Below are 18,756 nucleotides of genomic sequence, written 5' to 3'. Positions count from 1 at the left end.
CATTTACTTGACCAACTGTTCCTCTGTTAATTGTTTCGTGAACTGTTTGTTTTTCAAAAATGGAATTTCTCTTGATTTCATACAAAGTTGAAGTTTACCAGATACATCAAATCGCCTTTAGTGTGCAAGAACAAAAGAATTCTTGAAATGTTTCAATAGGAACGTAAAAGTTAGTTTTCCGAAATTTAAAATTTTTTATAACTTCAAAAGCATAAAGAAGTTAAAGTTATAATTTTACTTTATAACATGAACTAAGAAATTATAACTGATAAAAAACGTAAACTGTAGAAATCTATAACCTATAAAATTTACAAAAATAAAAAAAAATGAATGAAAAATATTATTTATATAAACATTATTTTTATTGTTTTTAAAATAATTACATCTAATAATACGTCGGTTTTTTTGTAATTCTATTTAATAATTGTATTTGGAGAATTTTTTCATTCTTATTCATTCTACTTTAAAAAATAAAACTCAAAATTTTATCCATATGAATTTTTTTTTACCCACTTTTCGAAGAAAAGATAGGTATTACTTTCGGTCGCTTGGTGGGAGTGAGGGAAGTAAATGAATTTTCTTTATTTTTTGAGATAAGAGGAGTATGAAAATACCATTTACTTAAAATCGGGATCTCTTATATACAGAGTGTATCACAAAGTTCTCCGGGGACTTTCATAACTTATCCTACTCGTGAAAATAATGGAAAAAGTTTATTTAATATATATCCGCAAATGCTTCATTTGTGATTTACGGCTAAGTGAAAGAGTGTACTTGGATTTCAGTTACCCCGGTGAAATGAGTTCGTATTGAAATTTTTAGAACGTTAATTAAGGAGCAGAATTAGTGATTTCTTATGATTTATGACATTAAAAATCGAGTAAAATAGGTCTCAGAACCGTATCTGCACTAGGTTTTTGAGAAATCTGGGGTGAAAACCAATAAATTGGGGTAAAAAAAAAACATGTTTTTTATGTTTGACGTACAATAACTTTGTTAAGTGGGTAATAAACACATAAAAATTTCAAAAAAAAAACTTGTAGAGGATTTAATTTTGAACAAAATGGTATAAAATAAGTAGAATACAATAAAGAAAAGGTAGAAAAGTTCGATACGTGCTCTTTTATAATTAACGTTAAAAAATGAACCCGCCATTTTGGACACATTTCTTGGCACGCTTCTGTACAGCTTTTTTTTCTCTTTTTAGTTCTTCAAGGTTGCCCTTAAGTTCCTCAGTCTCTTCCATAATGCGAACAATTAATTCCTCACGAGAATGTATTTTTGTTTTGTATACAGTATTTTTCAGCCAACCCCAGACGCAAACATCTAAAAGTGTTAGATCAGGCGATCTTGGTGGCCAAGAATGTGGATCTCTACGACCGATCCACTATGGGAAATTATGATTTAAATGAGTGGAAACGGCACAAGAGAAGTGGGGAGGCGCGACATTGTGTTGTACTGTCCTGTAGAATTATACTTAGCGTATTAGCGCTAGAGGAACATTTTTAAGCAGCTGTGGCAATTATTCTTGAAGTAAAAGCAACTAGACCTCAGCATTTAAGCGACCAGGTAATATGAACATAGAGCTAATTGTAAAGAAGACCGCATCATACATTGACACTAAATCGGTGTTGAAAATTCCCCTGCACCGTTTCACGAGCATTTACTTCTGCCCATGTGTGCTCATATCGTAAATTGTTGACGCCATCTCGATTGAAATTTGCCTCGTCGGTAAACAAAACATACTTGTAGAGTTATCGATTTGTATTCCACAGTTACAGAACTCCTTCGCTTAGAAAGACGACGTGTACTAACGCTAGGACTGCGCTGAATTGTATCGATAACAATTTCATCAATAACAGTGTCTTGTTGGAGAAGTTGTTCGTAGCTGGTACGAATACTAGGTAGTGAACCTGTTTCCCGAAGATTGCGAAAAGTCGCGCCAATTATTTTGGGATCTGAAATCCTGCGATTCGACAAACGTATTTTATATTCTACTGCATATTAATATTACACACACCAAAATGAATACCATATCAGCGTATTCCTCTGTTGTAAATAAGTACGGCATTACTTCAATGTAAAACCGATCGATCACGTTCGAACTAAAATTCACAGAAAATGTTCGTTAACGACAGCACAGTTCACAATACGCGATATACTTAATGTACCTTACAAATTGATTAAACACTAATATATTATTGCGCATTGTTGATCAGCTGTTGTTATTTTCTTGCCAATTTTGAAATACTAATTTTTTCGAATAATTTATTGTATTTCTGTTTTTAAGAAAAAAAATATCAAAGTAATTTTTATTTTACAATTGATACGAAATTTCAATTTTTTTTTTAATTTTTAACTGTAAATTTTGTTTTTACAAATCGTTCACATCATCAAAAAAAAAAATTTGTTTTGTTTACATTAAATAAGTACTTTTCTAACAAAATGTACTGTTTCTAAATAAAATTCGAATTTTTTAACTTTTCTTTGTTTTATTCGAGTTATCTTACACCATTTTGCACAGAATTAAATTCTCTACAAGTTTTGTTTAAAAGTTTAATGTCTTTATTACCCATTTAACAGTGTTGTTTTACGTCAAACATAAAAAACAGGGGTTTTACCCCAGATTTCCCAAAAATTACTGCAGATACGGTTCTGTGACCTATTTTATTCGATTTTTAATGTCAAAAATCATAAAAAATCAGTAATTCTACCCTTTAATTAGAGTCCTAAAAATTTCAGTACGACCTCATTTCACTGGGGTAACTGAAATCCGAGTGAAATCTTTCACTAGCCGTAACACAAACGAAGCATTTGTGGACATATGTTTATGTAAATTTTTTCTATTACTTTCACGAGTAGAGTAGGTTATGAAAGTTCGGGAGAGCTTCGTGATACGCTCTGCGTATATTATACTGTATACATATATGTATATACACTCTGTGAATATATATATATATATATATATATATATATATATATATATATATATATATATATATATAATTAATTTCATTAATCATAGCCCGTTGATATTGATGTATAATTTATTTATATAACAGTTTCCACTTACTAACAATCTTTAATAGTATGTTCGAGCGCTTTCGGATTAGTAATCCATCCTCAGGAACATTGATGTGTTATAATTATTTACTTCACACATCATTAATTATTCTAACTTAAATTTTAAAAACAAAAATTATAAATATAACAATTGGTCGTCAAAAGGTATGAAGCAGTATAACCAACCTAAGCATCAAAATTACTGTTTAATATTTGTTAGAATAATACATCATTTTCAAATTTCGTTTGCTAATTTATCAAATACTTATTATTTAAGTATATGTAATATTTGTTTTATGAAAGTTATTGGAATATTAATAAAATCATCTGGGTTTAATTATGATTAATTTCATAATTAATATTCATTAATTAATATTTCTAGCAAAATTGGATCGTTCTTTATTTCACTTATTTATAAAATGAATATGTTCATTAATACTAATCGAAAAAGATCGGTTTGTCATCCCGATATATTCCAGATCGTAATTTGCGCACTTTAAACTAAATACTCCCTGTTTATCTAATTTAAATTTATGGTTATGTTTTATTATTTTAGTCGGATCTCTGTTATTTATATAGTTAATTAGGTACTTACATATTAACGCCACCACAGCTACAGCTTTATTTAAAAACAAAGTAGTCAATCGGATTTCGGTGGAAAATGAACAGTCTCTTTATTAATTTTAATAAATGGTTATTTATATTTATTTATTTTATAAATATAATTTAACCTACGCTCGCTTCGCTCGCTAACCTTGACTAATTAACACCGTAATTTTTTGAGTATTTATTTAATAAATTCAGTAATTATTGCAATTATTTATTATTTAAATAATCAAAACACTCCTATTAATTAGTCAAGGTTAGCAAGCGTAGGTTAAGTTTGGTTAAATTATATTTATAAAATAAATAAATATGAATAACCATTTATTAAAATTAATAAAGAGACTGTTCATTTTCCACCGAAATCCGATTGACTACTTTGTTTTTAAATAAAGCTGTAGCTGCGGTGGCGTTAATACGTAAGTACCGTTAATTATTTTGTTATTCGTTGTATATGCAGTTAGTTTTTAATTCAAAAGATGAAAATATTTTATCGAATTTTTTGTAATTTATACTGTATTCCGTTTTAGCGTATTTGTATCCGTTATTATTATTTGTTAGTTTTATATTATCCTTTATATAAATTTTATTTTTTATTTTAATATATAATTTATTTATTAGATTTTCATTTTATCCATTAATTAATTACATCTAAATATTTTATATTACTTAATTCAATGTTTAATTTTATATTCTTATATTTTAAATATTTATAGCCTGTATATTAATTAATTAAAAGTCTACATTTTTTTTATTCCAAGGATGAAACGAATTATAATGAATTATGGTGTCCTGTTTAGTGGGTTTACTGTATACGTCGATATCAAGTTTATTATTATTAAAATTTGTATTATAATTATTATATATTTTTGTTACTATATTGTTTAATTCATTAATATACAGAGCTATCTATAAATAATGTTCGACTGTGTAGTGGAGTATTTTTTATACGCGGTTATGTAGCGAGTCATTGTGGTGAGTAAGTTGAAAATGTATTTAATTTCTTTTTTTATTATGTTTTTTTGACGTATACTATCTTTTATGGATCAAAGGTTTTTTGGTTAAAATTTTAGATTAGAATGAATTGATACGTTTTTAAAAAGAAACAAAATAAAATAACGAAAAGTCGGTCTTGCGCAGAACGCTGAAGAATTTTTTACTTCTTTGTACGAAGTAAAAGAAATTGTACAATAAATAATAATTCAGTAATAACAATAAAAAAAATATATTAAAAAAATATTAGATATTATTAATGAAATAAAATTTTATGTACTTATCATTTTTTTTAAATGTGTATATGTAATTTAATTGACGTACAAGGAAGTCACGTGGTGTCCTTCCTTTAGAAGAGGGAATTTCTCTGGTGGTACTTATGAAGTTGTTTCAGTCAACATCAATAGTAAAAGTTTTAAATTTATGTATTATCATCTTTTAATATTGGATTTCATAGAGTAACGATATAATTTTTTTATTCATCTATTTCACACAAACTAATAAAATTGATTGAAAAGTTTGTATTTACGTGTCCCTTATGCAAGGCAAATTTAAAAACGATTTAAAAAATAAACCATTCATATTTTAACGTTTTTTTTTTTAGTTTTATAGGTGTACATAAATATAATTATTTGGTCTTACATACTCGATACTGATCTATTTGCGTCGTTTCCATGCCATCCTTTGTTTATTTTTATAAAAATGTAATTTCTTACACTTTACATTTCTTGGGATTGGTGTTTTTTATTCGGGTCGTGTGTTTTTTTTTTTTAGACTTATAAACAGTTAATGTATAAATAAATATTTTGTTGCAAAGTTGTTTTTTTCTAAATTTTAAAAAACAAAGCTGTTTGGTGTCAATGATTTCTTTGCAGTTATTTGTAAGTTTTACCATAAAAACATCTCAATCCACCATAAAATTTTGAATCGCATAAAAACGCCAAACGCCATGTCGACCTCGAACCTGGGTCCTTTCGTATGAAAGGCTGGTGACATACCATTCCACTGCCGAGGTCGTGTGCAGAAATTAACTACTATCTATTGAAATTTTACTACCTGTCTTTTCCAGGTTTTGCGTATGTTTATATATGTAGAATTGAGAAATTGTGCCGTTAATACTTACCTGTTACGTGAAATTATTAATTAGTTAAGAGTAGAATGGTGGTTAGTTTTCTACGGAATTACAACACATGTTCACACGGCTCGTATTCATTTGGGGTTTACGGTTCTCAAATTCATATTAAGATATTCTCTATTAATCGTGAGTTGATAACAACATTTTTTGTTTTTGTTGTTTTTTTTTTTTGTTTTTTTTGTAATCGATACGATGTGGATAAGAAGTTGAGAAGTCTTGCGGTTTAGAATTCTTCTTGGTATGGTGTTGATGTCGGTATTGTGTTTTTGTAAGCTTAATTATGTGTGTAGTGATGGGCGATGAAGGAATAACACTGAGCATTAGCTATAGTTCTGTACTATAAAGCACGCGGCATTTGTATAATGAAAGACTTGAGTAGTGCACTGTGCATTATATTGTGCGGTATTATATTTTATTGAACACGCCTCTCTAAAATGTGCATGCGCAAGCGGGATTTTTTTCTCAAGTTTTTTTCGAAAAATATAAATGTAGAATATTTTTTGTTCATATTTGTTGTTATATAATTATATATATTATAAATAATTTTAATTTATTTATTGTCGTTAGACAACAGCAAAGTTGTTACATTTTACTGGCATTGATTATTTATTCTTATGTAATGGAAAAGTAATGGTACATGAAAATTTTTAAAAATAAAAAAATCGATATTGTTTTACTTTTTCTGCTCCCCAAAATCACCTCCCTAGAAAGGTTTTGATTTGTTTACTTTTACTGTGTTAAATGGAATAAACTAAAAATAATTCCACCGAAAAAAAATTGTATAACCGATAAAAAATTACCAAGGATTTCTTTTTTGGGGGTGGGAGAGAATTATGATGAAACTTTATTGTAATATTATTATTAAACGTTTAAATAAACTAATAAAAATTCAAAAAAATCGTAATTTTTAAATTTTGACTTGCTACCCATCCACAATATTTGCTCAAATTAATTTTTTGGGCCACTTTCATCACTACTATGCTTAGAAAAAGATTTAAAAAAATTTGGTTAAAAAATATGCAATATATAAAAGATAGCTTTTTTCAATGTATAGGGAAACGGAAAATATGGGGTCAAATTTTTTTTAAATGGTAACATAAGCATGTACACAGTTACTGAGCTTAATATAAGTGGAGTTATATTTGCAAAATTTTGTGAAAAATGTCCCCAAAGAAGCTATCTACTTTACCCTCTGAAGATATTTACCCCAAATTTTTACCTACAAATTTCTCCATATAGATAAGCCTCTGTGCCAAATTTCATCAAAGTCTGTTTATCCATCTCAAAAGTTATTAAGCTTCAAACACGTCAACACACTTACATACAATATACAAATATTACCCCACCACCTTTTTTGTTTTTTTGGGTTCATCTCTTGATGATGAAATGTCGAAAAAATGCAAAAAAAAAACATATCCCATTTTTTTTAATGTAACCATACTTTCCTTCCTGATGCATAGCTAGAGCTATGATGCCAGTAAAGTAATTATAGAAAAGGAACATTGTTTGGTTTTTAATAACAATGTACATAGAGAGGTCTCTGGACAATATGATAACTGCCTTTGTATGAAAGAAAATTAAAATTGATTTAATTTAAAGAAATTTTACAGTTAGGTTAAAAAATTGGACAAAAGTAGTAGCCTATTTAATATTTTATTATTTACATATCTTTTGAAAAGTTGGAGAAAAAGGTTTAAAAAATGGGACCAATTATCTCACACCTATTAATAATAAAAAAAATATGGTGCTGTAAACATTAGTTATAATAAATTAAATTGCTTATTGTTATTTAGTCTTTTCCCATTTTTATCACCCAGTCTACATGTGATAGGTTAGCTGTCTTTATGAGGATGCTGGATGAATCCGAGAGGGATCCTTACCATACAAATATCTCAGGGTAACTATCTCTTTACTCTTTTCTTTCGCTGGAGTTATCATTTTCCTCAGTTTTTTGCTATTTTTCCAGGTAAATAACATTACTGTATTTCCAGGGAATACTGTATAAAAGAAACGTCATCGGCTATTGGAACTATTGTCCCCTTTTCTGTGGATCAATTCAATAATTCTACTATTTAGAATTGCACAAAAGGTTCTAGAGCTGTATTTCTGCCATTTATTATCATGTCTCATAACTTCACTTCTGCATTACAGTACGGTGCAATTAATTCCTATCACCGTTAGATTGTCTAATAAGTAATTTTAATCTGTAATTTATTTTAATTGACCATAACTGGATTCGATTCTGTGACCATTAGATTAGAAAGCTAGCGGTCTGTCTCTGAACTATTGTAGCTTTAAATATATCCTTTGTGAACGTAATAATAAATTAGTTTCATTCATCTATTACTTTTATTAATAATTATTGTAACTAATGTAAATGAGATTCTGCATTTGTTGTAATTATTGTGTTCCATCCTTATTATAATTTATTTTGTATCCAAGTATCCAACTAACTTAAGAGTTAAGTATAGGTCTTCTTCATCATTGCTTTCTCTCTCTCTCTCTATATATATATATATATATATACACACACATACACACGCATATGTAGCCTAATGTCTGTACATCAATATAAAATAATAAAGAACGAATGTTAAATGAAAGATACCTAACAACTTGCATGTAACTATAATAATGGAAGACGTTATGACGTCACATCTGTTAAATACCTCTCAATTGAGTTGTCCCATTCCTTCATAATCAGTCTAAACTCTAACCACCCTACTTCCTCATCTTGCCTATTATATTCTTTACTGTGATGTTTGTTCCTAATCAAGCTTGTTTTTTTCTTTCCTTTTATTATTATTATCATCATTTTTAACAAATGTCAGTAACTGTTTGAAATTCTGCTTTGTTTAATATTATGGATGTAGCATTTATGTAATCTGTTTATTTCTATGTAATCAAATGCAGTTTTTTTCCTGTATATTTACATTTTTCTACATGTTACTTTATTATTGCAATTGTGTGTAAACATTTGGAACCGTTTACATAAGAAAATTTTAAAAGAAAGAGTTTAGCTTGTGCATTATACTGGAAATATTTTTAAAAAATGTTGTTCACTAAAGTAAAATTTCATAACTGGTGCAGTAAAAGAGTGTAGATACTTTCTTTCATCAATTATTTTTCGCTTTCCCTAACTCCCTTGACATAGTTTGATTATGAACAGCTTAGTTTTTTACCACTCTTATATTAACACGCTCTTGGACTATTTACGTGAGATTCATGGTACAGAACCTTTCAGTCAAATTTTGAAGCACTTCTGCTTATACATTCACTCTGAAATTTTTCGTTAAGGTTTGATCTTGATGACAACACATTTTAGCAACATTTTCAAGCCACTAAAATGCATTAATTAGTGAAAAAAAACCCCTTGAATTTATGCAACCTCATTTACATGCATACTTTCTTAGTGAAAGAATTATCCATGTTTGTGATATTGTCGTTTCAATTGATTAAATTGAATGAAAGTATTTTTTCTATGGCAAAAATTCAAATTCATATAACCATTACATTCAATATTTATGATACTTATGAGCTAGTAAATAAAAGTCATTACTCCTCTTCGAGCATAAGTGAGAAATTTGCATTTTCCCTGCGTAGATAACAAACTAAGATCAAAATCACCTTAAAATTGCAAGAAAAGAACATCAAAAAGGTTCAAAAAAGTACAAAAAAAATCAAAATGACTTTTGCTGCCAACAGAACTTGAACATACGACTGCTCACATGGTGAAAAAAAAATTGCCCACAGCTTTTGTTAAATTATGGCTGAGTTTGGAAATCCAGAATTTCCTTTGGTGTATTGAGTGACAGTACTGACTGGTTCAGTGTATGAATGCATGATAGATTTTAATATGTAAGACTAAAGACCTAAGATTTGAGCTGTTTGTGATGTTTGAAGTGTATATGAGTATATACAGTATTATTTTAAGATATGTGAACTTTTAAAGCTGCCTATACTCTTTTCTGCGGTATTGGAAATTGGAGGCATAAAAACTTAAAAAGATCGTTCAAACCTGTGCGCTAGTATAGCTGTAAACTATGAACACTAAAAAGTTGAAAATAAAATTATATAAAAAAATTTGTAAAAGCCACTCTTAAATTAAATGCACTAAAAGGTAAAAAATAATTTTAGGACAATATCTCACAATGGATTTTACAGCAAGCTTTGATGGTGATATGTAAGATTACCTAAATTCATAGATTCAAATTAAAAATTTGATGTTTTTGTCAATTTTTCTTATGTGTGATGAATGGGCTCCCCCCTAAAGAGTGGGGAGCTCATGTCAAAGTACAAATCTTTGCGCCTCACTCTTTAGGCCATTCATCACGCATATGAAAAATTTGGCAAAAACATCAAATTATTAATTTGAAACTATGACTTTCACATAATCTTACATATCACCATCAAAGCTTGTTGTCAAATCATTCTGAGGTACCATCCTAAAATCATTTTTTACCTTTTACTGTGTTTGAGTGGTTTTCAGAAGGGTTTTTTTATTAATATATTTGTTATTCATTTTCAAACTATTACATAATTTGTACCACTGCCAAGTAGAGGATAGACATCTCAGAAATATACTGTTAGTAATTTTTTAGCATGTCTTTTTTTAAATCACCTTTAAACATTTTATTTGAGAGGTAGTCTTTTTGAGGTAAAAATTAAAGAGAGCTTGTTGTTATTAGCGCCTTTTTATGAAACCTTAATGTTGGCTCCTTATTTCTGATGAAATGTAAAAAAAAAATATTCTTGAATGAAAAAAATTACTAATTGAATGTTGTGAATTTGAAGTTAGTGATGAGCAGGTTTTTTTTTAGAACTTGATTTATTTATTATTATTTGGTGGTGATTATTACATTTGAGCTGGTCACCATAAATTCAGTAATAAAGTACTTTCATTCTGAATAAAGATACTCTGATCTCCTGAGGGAATTTGGGCTGAATGGGTACATGTGCTGACTGGAGGAGGCTTTGTAATATATTCTGCAAATTATAAGAGATTGTTTGTCTTATGCTGCATTTCCTCCATAAGTAGAGTAAAATTTCTCCCAATCTTTTTTTTTTTTATATATTATACCCACAGTTTAACATAATGTAGAATTAGTCCAGATACGACTAGGTTCAAACTCTAGATCTAGGACCTTTAGTAGCCAGCTTTCAATATTGGTGTGAGTATGGCTGTGAATTGCTTTACCCAAAGACTAAAATTGCAAAAGACCTGACAATGACGCTGCCACTAAAAGTCTGTCGGTAAACCATACTGAAATAAAACGATTTAAGCCTGTTGACAATTTTCTACCATACAATAATTTTTTTAGGGTTGAACGTATTAATCTAAAGAAAAAAAATTCTGTCATGTTATTTTAATGTACTCCCTGAGATATTTCATTATGTTTGATTATAATGACTAATTTTTAATTAAAAGTCATTTATGTGCCTTAAAGTTAAAATTAACAATCTTTTACTTTCTTTCTAAAAAAAAAGTAATTTGTTTAATATCAGTGATTTATTATTAAGTGATTATTTTAGAATAATTTACCCATAAAAATTGTGAAATTTCATTTTTTTTCCCCTTTTTTTTTAATTTAATAAATTAAAAATATCTTTATGTATTATTTAACTAACTATAGAATAGTTATTTTTATGTTGAAACAAAAACATTATCAGAATTTATTCAAGAAAATTAAAATTAATTCATTAACAGTTATTTTATTTTAATTATTATTATTGTTGTTATAATTATTAAAATGTTGTACAAGATTATATTGAAATATCTGTGACCTTTTATTATTAGAATTTTTATTAGTGATAACAAAAACATGTGACGTGTATATATTTAATATATTTTTTAAACTTTGATTTAATTATTTTTGCTTTACTGATTTATTTTAATTGTTACATGTTATTGTTGCAGTATTATTCAGTTTTACTTTTGTAATATAATCTGTATATCCATTTAAAACTAATTCATGTCATTTAAATCATAAAAATAATAATTATTTTATTCATAATTATGTAAGTGTCCTTATTATTAATACAGAAAACAGTAAATTAGATTCGTTATTATCAACAACGTTTTAATTTGTTATAAATCTTAGATTGATTTTAATAAAAGCCTGATGAAATTATCTTAAATTATTTCTATCTCTGTTTTATTCTATTTCCAACTAAATTTTTAAGATCATGATAGCTTCCCTTTCCTTTTAGATTGTATGTTACATATACTCTTTTTCACCTCTCTTTATTCTCTGATCTGTATAGCATTGTTTTAATTAATTCTCTCATGATATGCCCCATCAGTTAGCTTTCCTATTTTGATGAGTTTTTATTTTCATTCTCTCCTAGTTACTTCTTCAATTTTCACTTTGTATATCCATTTAATCATCTCTGCACACACATTTCAAATGCCTGCAGCCTTCTTGTTTACTCTTTTTTATCCATTTTTCACAACTAGATAGAACTTCACTCCAAATGTAATGCTTCACAACACATTTCTTTGACTCTTAACTGCATAATATATATATAATATTAATTACCTTTCTTTTAAATACTTCCTGAGCCATTAATATTCTTGTTTTTATTTTGTTTTTACTTTTGAAAACTTTTGTTAACATGGTCCCTAATTATCGGTAATGATTTACTTGTTTATGTTTAATTCTTCCTTCTTTTGTAAAGAATATAACATAAAAATTGTAGTACATGTTTTACTGTTTATAATTTTATATAAATTGCCCAGAAACATTTGACGAATCCTGGGCAACAATAAGAAATTGTAGACAGGAATTGTTATTTCTTAGGGCTCCTCAGAAGTGAATCAAACTCCACCACTCACAATAACTGACCAACACATTGCCCTGCGACAACCACTTTACATTATCTTCCCAAACTCATCGTTGTCCTTGTATTTGTTCAAAGTAAAAGAACCCGACGCTCGTCTCCGTACCTTCTAAGGTGGGCAACTCACCAAGTACATTACGTACCTGCAACTTATGTTGTGCGAAAAAACCAACCTATTAATTCACCGCCATCATCGTTGAAGCCGCTATGCCACAAAAGAGACTTAGGGTTCACATCCGCACAAACAAAGAATCGACTGCCACCTGATTTTATACCAGACCTCAAAATGAGATCAGCAGTATCTCTATAATGAAAATATGAACTTGAAGAATGCAGTTGCAAGTTCTGATCATCGCACAGACAACAAAGTCATGATCGTTTGCGTACTGTAGAATGATTTAGTTTCTTCACATTGCAGCAGACATGCTAACAGAAACAAACTAAAAACTTTTCCTACTAGAAAAACCAGGCAGTTCACCGGACACAACATAGGATACTGCAACAAGACAACATCCAACCCCCTACGCATGGCGATCTCGCCAAGTTCTATCTGTGCAATATAAGACCCCTACGCAATTATTTACTGAATTTTAAACATCTAACGATTTTAAATTGTATTAAATTATGAAAGCCCGATTATAACGCGCACACTACTTATTTACAGAGTGCTTATGGTCCTTCCCAAGACGTCTGCTGTTACCACAAGTCGTGCCTTCGATGTCTTAGTATACTCCTCTCGTTTATGACTCTCATCCACAAAGTGGAAGCACACTACCTCCAGATGTTTACACCTTTCAGCTGTGTGTCCAAACTGGCGGCATTTGCACAAACGATGAACATATACTATTATTCTTTGGCCTTACATGAAGAGAAATCAGTAAACAAACTGCTTTCAGATTAGACGCCTTAAAATAGTTCAGAACTCGCATGGAAACAACAACCAGGCTGCTGGTGGTCTCCTGCTGGTCGATGGAGGCTCGTGGGCACAGGTTGAATTCCCAGCCACTGAAACATGCAGGATACGCGAGCTAAAGGGTTATGCGGCGAGTCGGCGTATCGACAATGTCTAGAACACGAAATATATTCTAAGTTCTCACAGAGACAATTATAAGGAGGATCAATTTTTTTAATTTTTCTGACTTCCTGTTCATCCTAGACCAAAACCATTCAGGATCTCCACCGATCCGGGCCATCTCTTGACTCCAAATCCTAAAAACCCCAAAAATTACGCAAGGACCCATACTTTGGCCTCCAAGGAGTCCAGACCTGACACTTTGCGACTTTTTCTTGTGGGGGTGTATCAAAAGCGTTGTTTATACACAAAAAATTCACGACCTAAACCACTTAAAAAACAGAATTAATGAAGCAATGACAACCATTAACGAAGAAATGTTAACCAATGTTTGGAGAGAAGTTGAGTATCGTTTGGACATTTGTCGAGCGACTATAGGTGCACATATTGAAATTTATTAATCATGTAAAAAAATGTTGACGACAAATTTGAAAAATAAAAAACATAAACTGTAAGTAATTCTGTTTTAATTTAAAGCATGTTCAAAATCGCAGCATTCTTTTATGATAACCCTGTATACCAACTAATTGGTTATTGTAACTATCCTGGTTTACCAATCTAGAGCGTTGACAATAATACTTACAATAATCATTTTTGTCATAATCCCTTTTTATATACAAAATACTAATATAATTTAATAATGAAATGTGTTCACCAGTTACAATGTATTTTGTCTGGTTAGAAGAGAAAAAATTAAAAACAAAGTAACCGATTAATTATTTTAATTTAATTCTCTTCACTTGCTAATTTTCAAGCAAAAATTTATGCAGTAACTAAATTGGATATTTTCAAAATTAATATGAAACATATATTTTTTCTTAATGTTCATTTTATTACAGCCAACACTGGATAATTTTTCCTTTTGTTTTTTTTCCACTTTCACCCTTAACTTTAAAATTTTGTTTACAGTATCCTCAGAATTGTTCAGTACCTCACTGTTTTGATGTTCTTTTGTTCTATTCCCTTTTTCCTCTTTTTTTAACCAATTCTCCTTAACTGTTGTATTTATCAGTAAACTTGCAATCACATCTGATTCAAACAAACAAAAAATAAAAATCACACCGTGTTGATATTCAGTTTATTCAGTAGCTTATCATTGTGCAACATGTAACAGCCTTTTTTTTGTCAAAGAGTATTAAACCATATACTGTTCCCAGTTTTTACTGTTCCTCTGTTTTTACTTTTTCTTTTACAAAAATATTTTTTATTTTTGCATGTTTTTTTTTTTTGTTGTATACTTTTAACTATCTAACTGATGTGATAATAATAATTGTAACTGGTAATTGGTTAATAATAATTATAACTGATTATAACTGATAAAAGAACAAGGTGAAAATAACATGTTATGTACTGTAAATGTTGAATAAGTATAAAGAAATAGTGTGGGATGACAGAATATATTTCTACTTGATGTTAAAACAGATAGAAAAAAAATTAAGTTCATGGGTAGATTTAAAAAGTGTCCTGTAACTGATTTGATAGATACAAGAAAGTATGAATTTTGTGTAAACATTTTTTTGTATTGTATATGCATTATTATATTTTGAAGAAATTAATAAATCCGGTTAAATTGTATTAAGTGTTTTTGTTAAATTATATATGAAGCTGGGATATAATTTTTAAATTTCTCCTCCTTTTGAAACAAAATGTTGAAATTTCATCTATTAGTAAAGTATTTCAACTATATAATATTATAAATACGACTGGTCAGCCAAAAGTATGCAACCCTTTTTTGGGAGAGTTTTTATTAAATTATTTGAGTAATGTTTAAATTGTAAGAAACATATTTTAACACTTTGCTTTAATTAATACTAATGCCATCTACTTATAATTACACAGGCCACAAAACATTTCTTCAAGTTAATTGAGATATTTGGTCTTCAGTATTTTGTTTCAGTAATTTGAGTGAGAGAGTTATTTCTGTAAATACTTTATTTTCATTTATGGCAGAGGAGATAAACAGTAATCTAGGTGCCCATAGTCCATGAGAAATCACTTTCCCTTCAAAGAACTGAGCAGTTTTAATATTTTACTGGTAACTACTTTTGCTTCTGCATGAAGGTAACTGCTGGCTGCTTGTTGCAGCCAGCAGTTACCGTCATCCTTTTCTAGTAGTGATATAAATTAAATTATGATTCTGCTGATAAATATTAAACTGTTATTGTTTCTGTAAAAAATATTAGCCTGTAATATTCCCTTGTGCACCATTTTATACCAAAGTTCTCCTACAGTCTGTGATTGTTATGGACTCTAAAGGAAAATATGAGTGTCCTCTGAACTGAACTTCAATAACTATTATTCTGGCAGTTTGCTATCCATTTAGGTGAAACCATGTTTCATTACTAAAGAAAACATAATTCAAGTTTTTTTTTTGTAAAAAAAAATACAAATCATTGTTAATAATAAAATCCTTTTTCTTGGCAGGTTCTTCAAGTTCAAATATAATATGAATGTGATACAGACAAAATTTTAATTTATCTTTTGGTACTAGTCATTTCTGTACAATATCTAATTTGTTTATTCATATTGAATTTATTTGTTTGTTCTTCATTTGACTTTCACCATTCATATTATACTTAAATGACAGATGAACCAAATGAATCAGAAATCAGATCGGAATTATGTCTTGATATTTTAAGAACAACTGCAGATTAAAATAGTTTACAAAAATAAATATATATCAAGTCTGGATTATAACACTGTTATTTGAGCACACTTCTCTGATAATGAAGTAAAGGAACATTATTTCATCAGTGCATACTACCTTATATAAAGATCATCCATTATTAACTTGTTATGAAAACCTAAAGTTGAATTTTCTTTTACACCAGATTTTTAAATTCTATAAATTTCTAAATTATTTAAATTTTGTTCATCATAAAAGCATATTTATATTTTGATGAGGGTTAAAAGCCCTAGTTATTCCAGATAGGCACTTCAGCCACATTACAGTTTTATTATGCACATATCTTCAGCCACATGCTAAATAGGCTTATTATGCAGCCACATAACAGGAAGTAGCGCGGTTACATTGGTATAAAGGAAATTTTCCCCTCCACCTGATCGTTCTGAAGGTATACTGGTAGTAATGTCATTATGAATGGTCAGTTTATACCGGATATAATCCTATGTATTAAGAAGGTATCAGGAATATGGAAAAAAGGTGGGTGGTGAGAAAACACAGCTTACTCTTGGAGGAGCTGCAGAACAAAACAAAAAATCTACCCAAAGCATAATTCAAGTCCCCCTTCTTTGCAGTTAATTTTCAATTCTTCCCCTAAACCCTGACAGAATGCAAATTCAAATTTTTGTGAAACCAGTGGTTGTGATAGAATGGATATTATGTTATTTGTGGACCCTTTTAAATTGATGTTCCATTTCAATATGACTTGAATTCTACTTTATTTGTCACTTTGTGACTGTCTTTCTATGAAAATGTTAAAATATAATAGAAATCAGGTGTAAGGATTGTAAGGAATTTCAATATGAGATTCCTACAACTTATCACTTCACAATACCTGAATGTCTCAGGGAGTAGCAACTTGTATTTTCAACGACAGTAATTAAGGTAAGTTGTCTGTGAACATGCTACGTTTAATCCATTAGTTCCTAAACATCTTATTAAAGTTAGACCAGATAGCATTTAGTTTCATTTCTTGGTAAATCATTGGTATTTATCTATGGCTAATGATTACAGATTCCAGTGCCATTATATGCTTAAAAACAAAAAATTAGGTGTAATTGAATTACATAATTTAGAAATTATATTAGCGTTTTTGAAAACTTTGATATAAGTTAGATCTTATTAGGTAAAATCAGGTTTTAATTTTATAGATTATATATTTAGTAATTTAGGGATCAAAAAGGAAGATTTTATAAATACTAGCTGCCTGGTTTTAGTTACACTTTGAAATTTCATGTATCAATTAATATAAAGATTTTATTTACTTTTAGATTTAATAATTTATTATATATAACTTTACTGGTACACATGTGTTCAATATGGACAATATAAATAAGAAAATTAATAAACAGGTAACAACTTATTTTTTTTGTAACATACGTATTTTCTTTTTTTTCAGAAACTATGGTTCTTCTTGTGAATGGGGTGGTTCTTGAGGAACCACCCACAGATACGAGAAGTTTATTTCTTGCTCATCCAATTCTGAGAGAATCTGCTTTACAACTTATATCTATTCCCTCGAAGACGATCGGTCCAGTCGGTTTATTATATGTACGACAACGTGAGATGGCCGTTACTGTTCCACATGATAGTAAGTTATTATTGATCGTATTTTTATTCTTATAATGTAAAATTTGCTTAGTTGTTAGAATAATTGTAATGACTGATAGAGAGAGAGTAACTTTCTGCATATAATAATAATAAAGAAGCTGGCATATTGGTGTGAAAAGACTAGTTTAAAGTCTTGATACCCTTGTGATATTACAAAAAACTAGAGTTGAACTGAAAAACAGCAAAATGGTGTTAACAATAAAATTTAAGTTGTGCAGTTGAGAGTGCTGAGGTTGAATGATAATTATTTTACCTTTTTTGATGTTACTAGGAATGATTTTTGCTAATATAAACTCAGATTACATTTTTTAATTAAAGTGTAGTATAATTAGACATGGCCAAGACAAGAACAATTTTTATTTGGGAATTTGCTCTCTTGAATGAGGTAAGAAGAAAATAAGCTCTCTTTTTATAGTGTTTGTAAGGTGCATAACGGTATTCAACCTTTTTTTTCCTGCTGAGCACAGTATTTGTTCACTTATAATACCTAACTATGCATAAGTTAATGAAGATAAATAGATATGATAAGATATGCTCCTATTTGATTCCAATATAAATTCCCTTGGAAGAAATTCTCTTCATGTTAATGAAGAGAATAAGTATTTTTATCTGCTGTAAATTACTGAAAATATCCTACTAAATTTTAATTAATATATGTTTGTTTGATTAGGAGATAATTATTTTAAACAAATATATTTATCTTGAAGATTTATAATTTTTTCTGTGTAAATTATTTACCAATGAATTGTGTGTTAA

General features: G+C 29.0%; 1 protein-coding gene across 7 annotated transcripts in view; it reads left to right on the top strand.

Moving 5' to 3' along the window:
• Positions 1 to 18,756, top strand: part of Ntan1 (N-terminal amidohydrolase 1) — a 338,443-nt gene that overhangs the window by 249,058 nt on the left and 70,629 nt on the right. For all 7 annotated transcript variants that reach the window (XM_075368116.1, XM_075368117.1, XM_075368113.1 and 4 more), the window contains one exon: positions 17,789 to 17,980. In XM_075368116.1, the coding sequence (XP_075224231.1) occupies positions 17,794 to 17,980 (187 nt within the window). In that variant the 5' untranslated portion in view covers positions 17,789 to 17,793. The remainder of the gene's footprint in view (positions 1 to 17,788; positions 17,981 to 18,756) is intronic.

Source organism: Lycorma delicatula, chromosome 6 (genome assembly GCF_047948215.1).
Source record: "Lycorma delicatula isolate Av1 chromosome 6, ASM4794821v1, whole genome shotgun sequence".
Lineage (NCBI taxonomy): Eukaryota > Metazoa > Arthropoda > Insecta > Hemiptera > Fulgoridae > Lycorma > Lycorma delicatula.
Note: the sequence above shows the minus strand (reverse complement) of the source record. Positions and strands in the feature narration are given on the sequence as shown.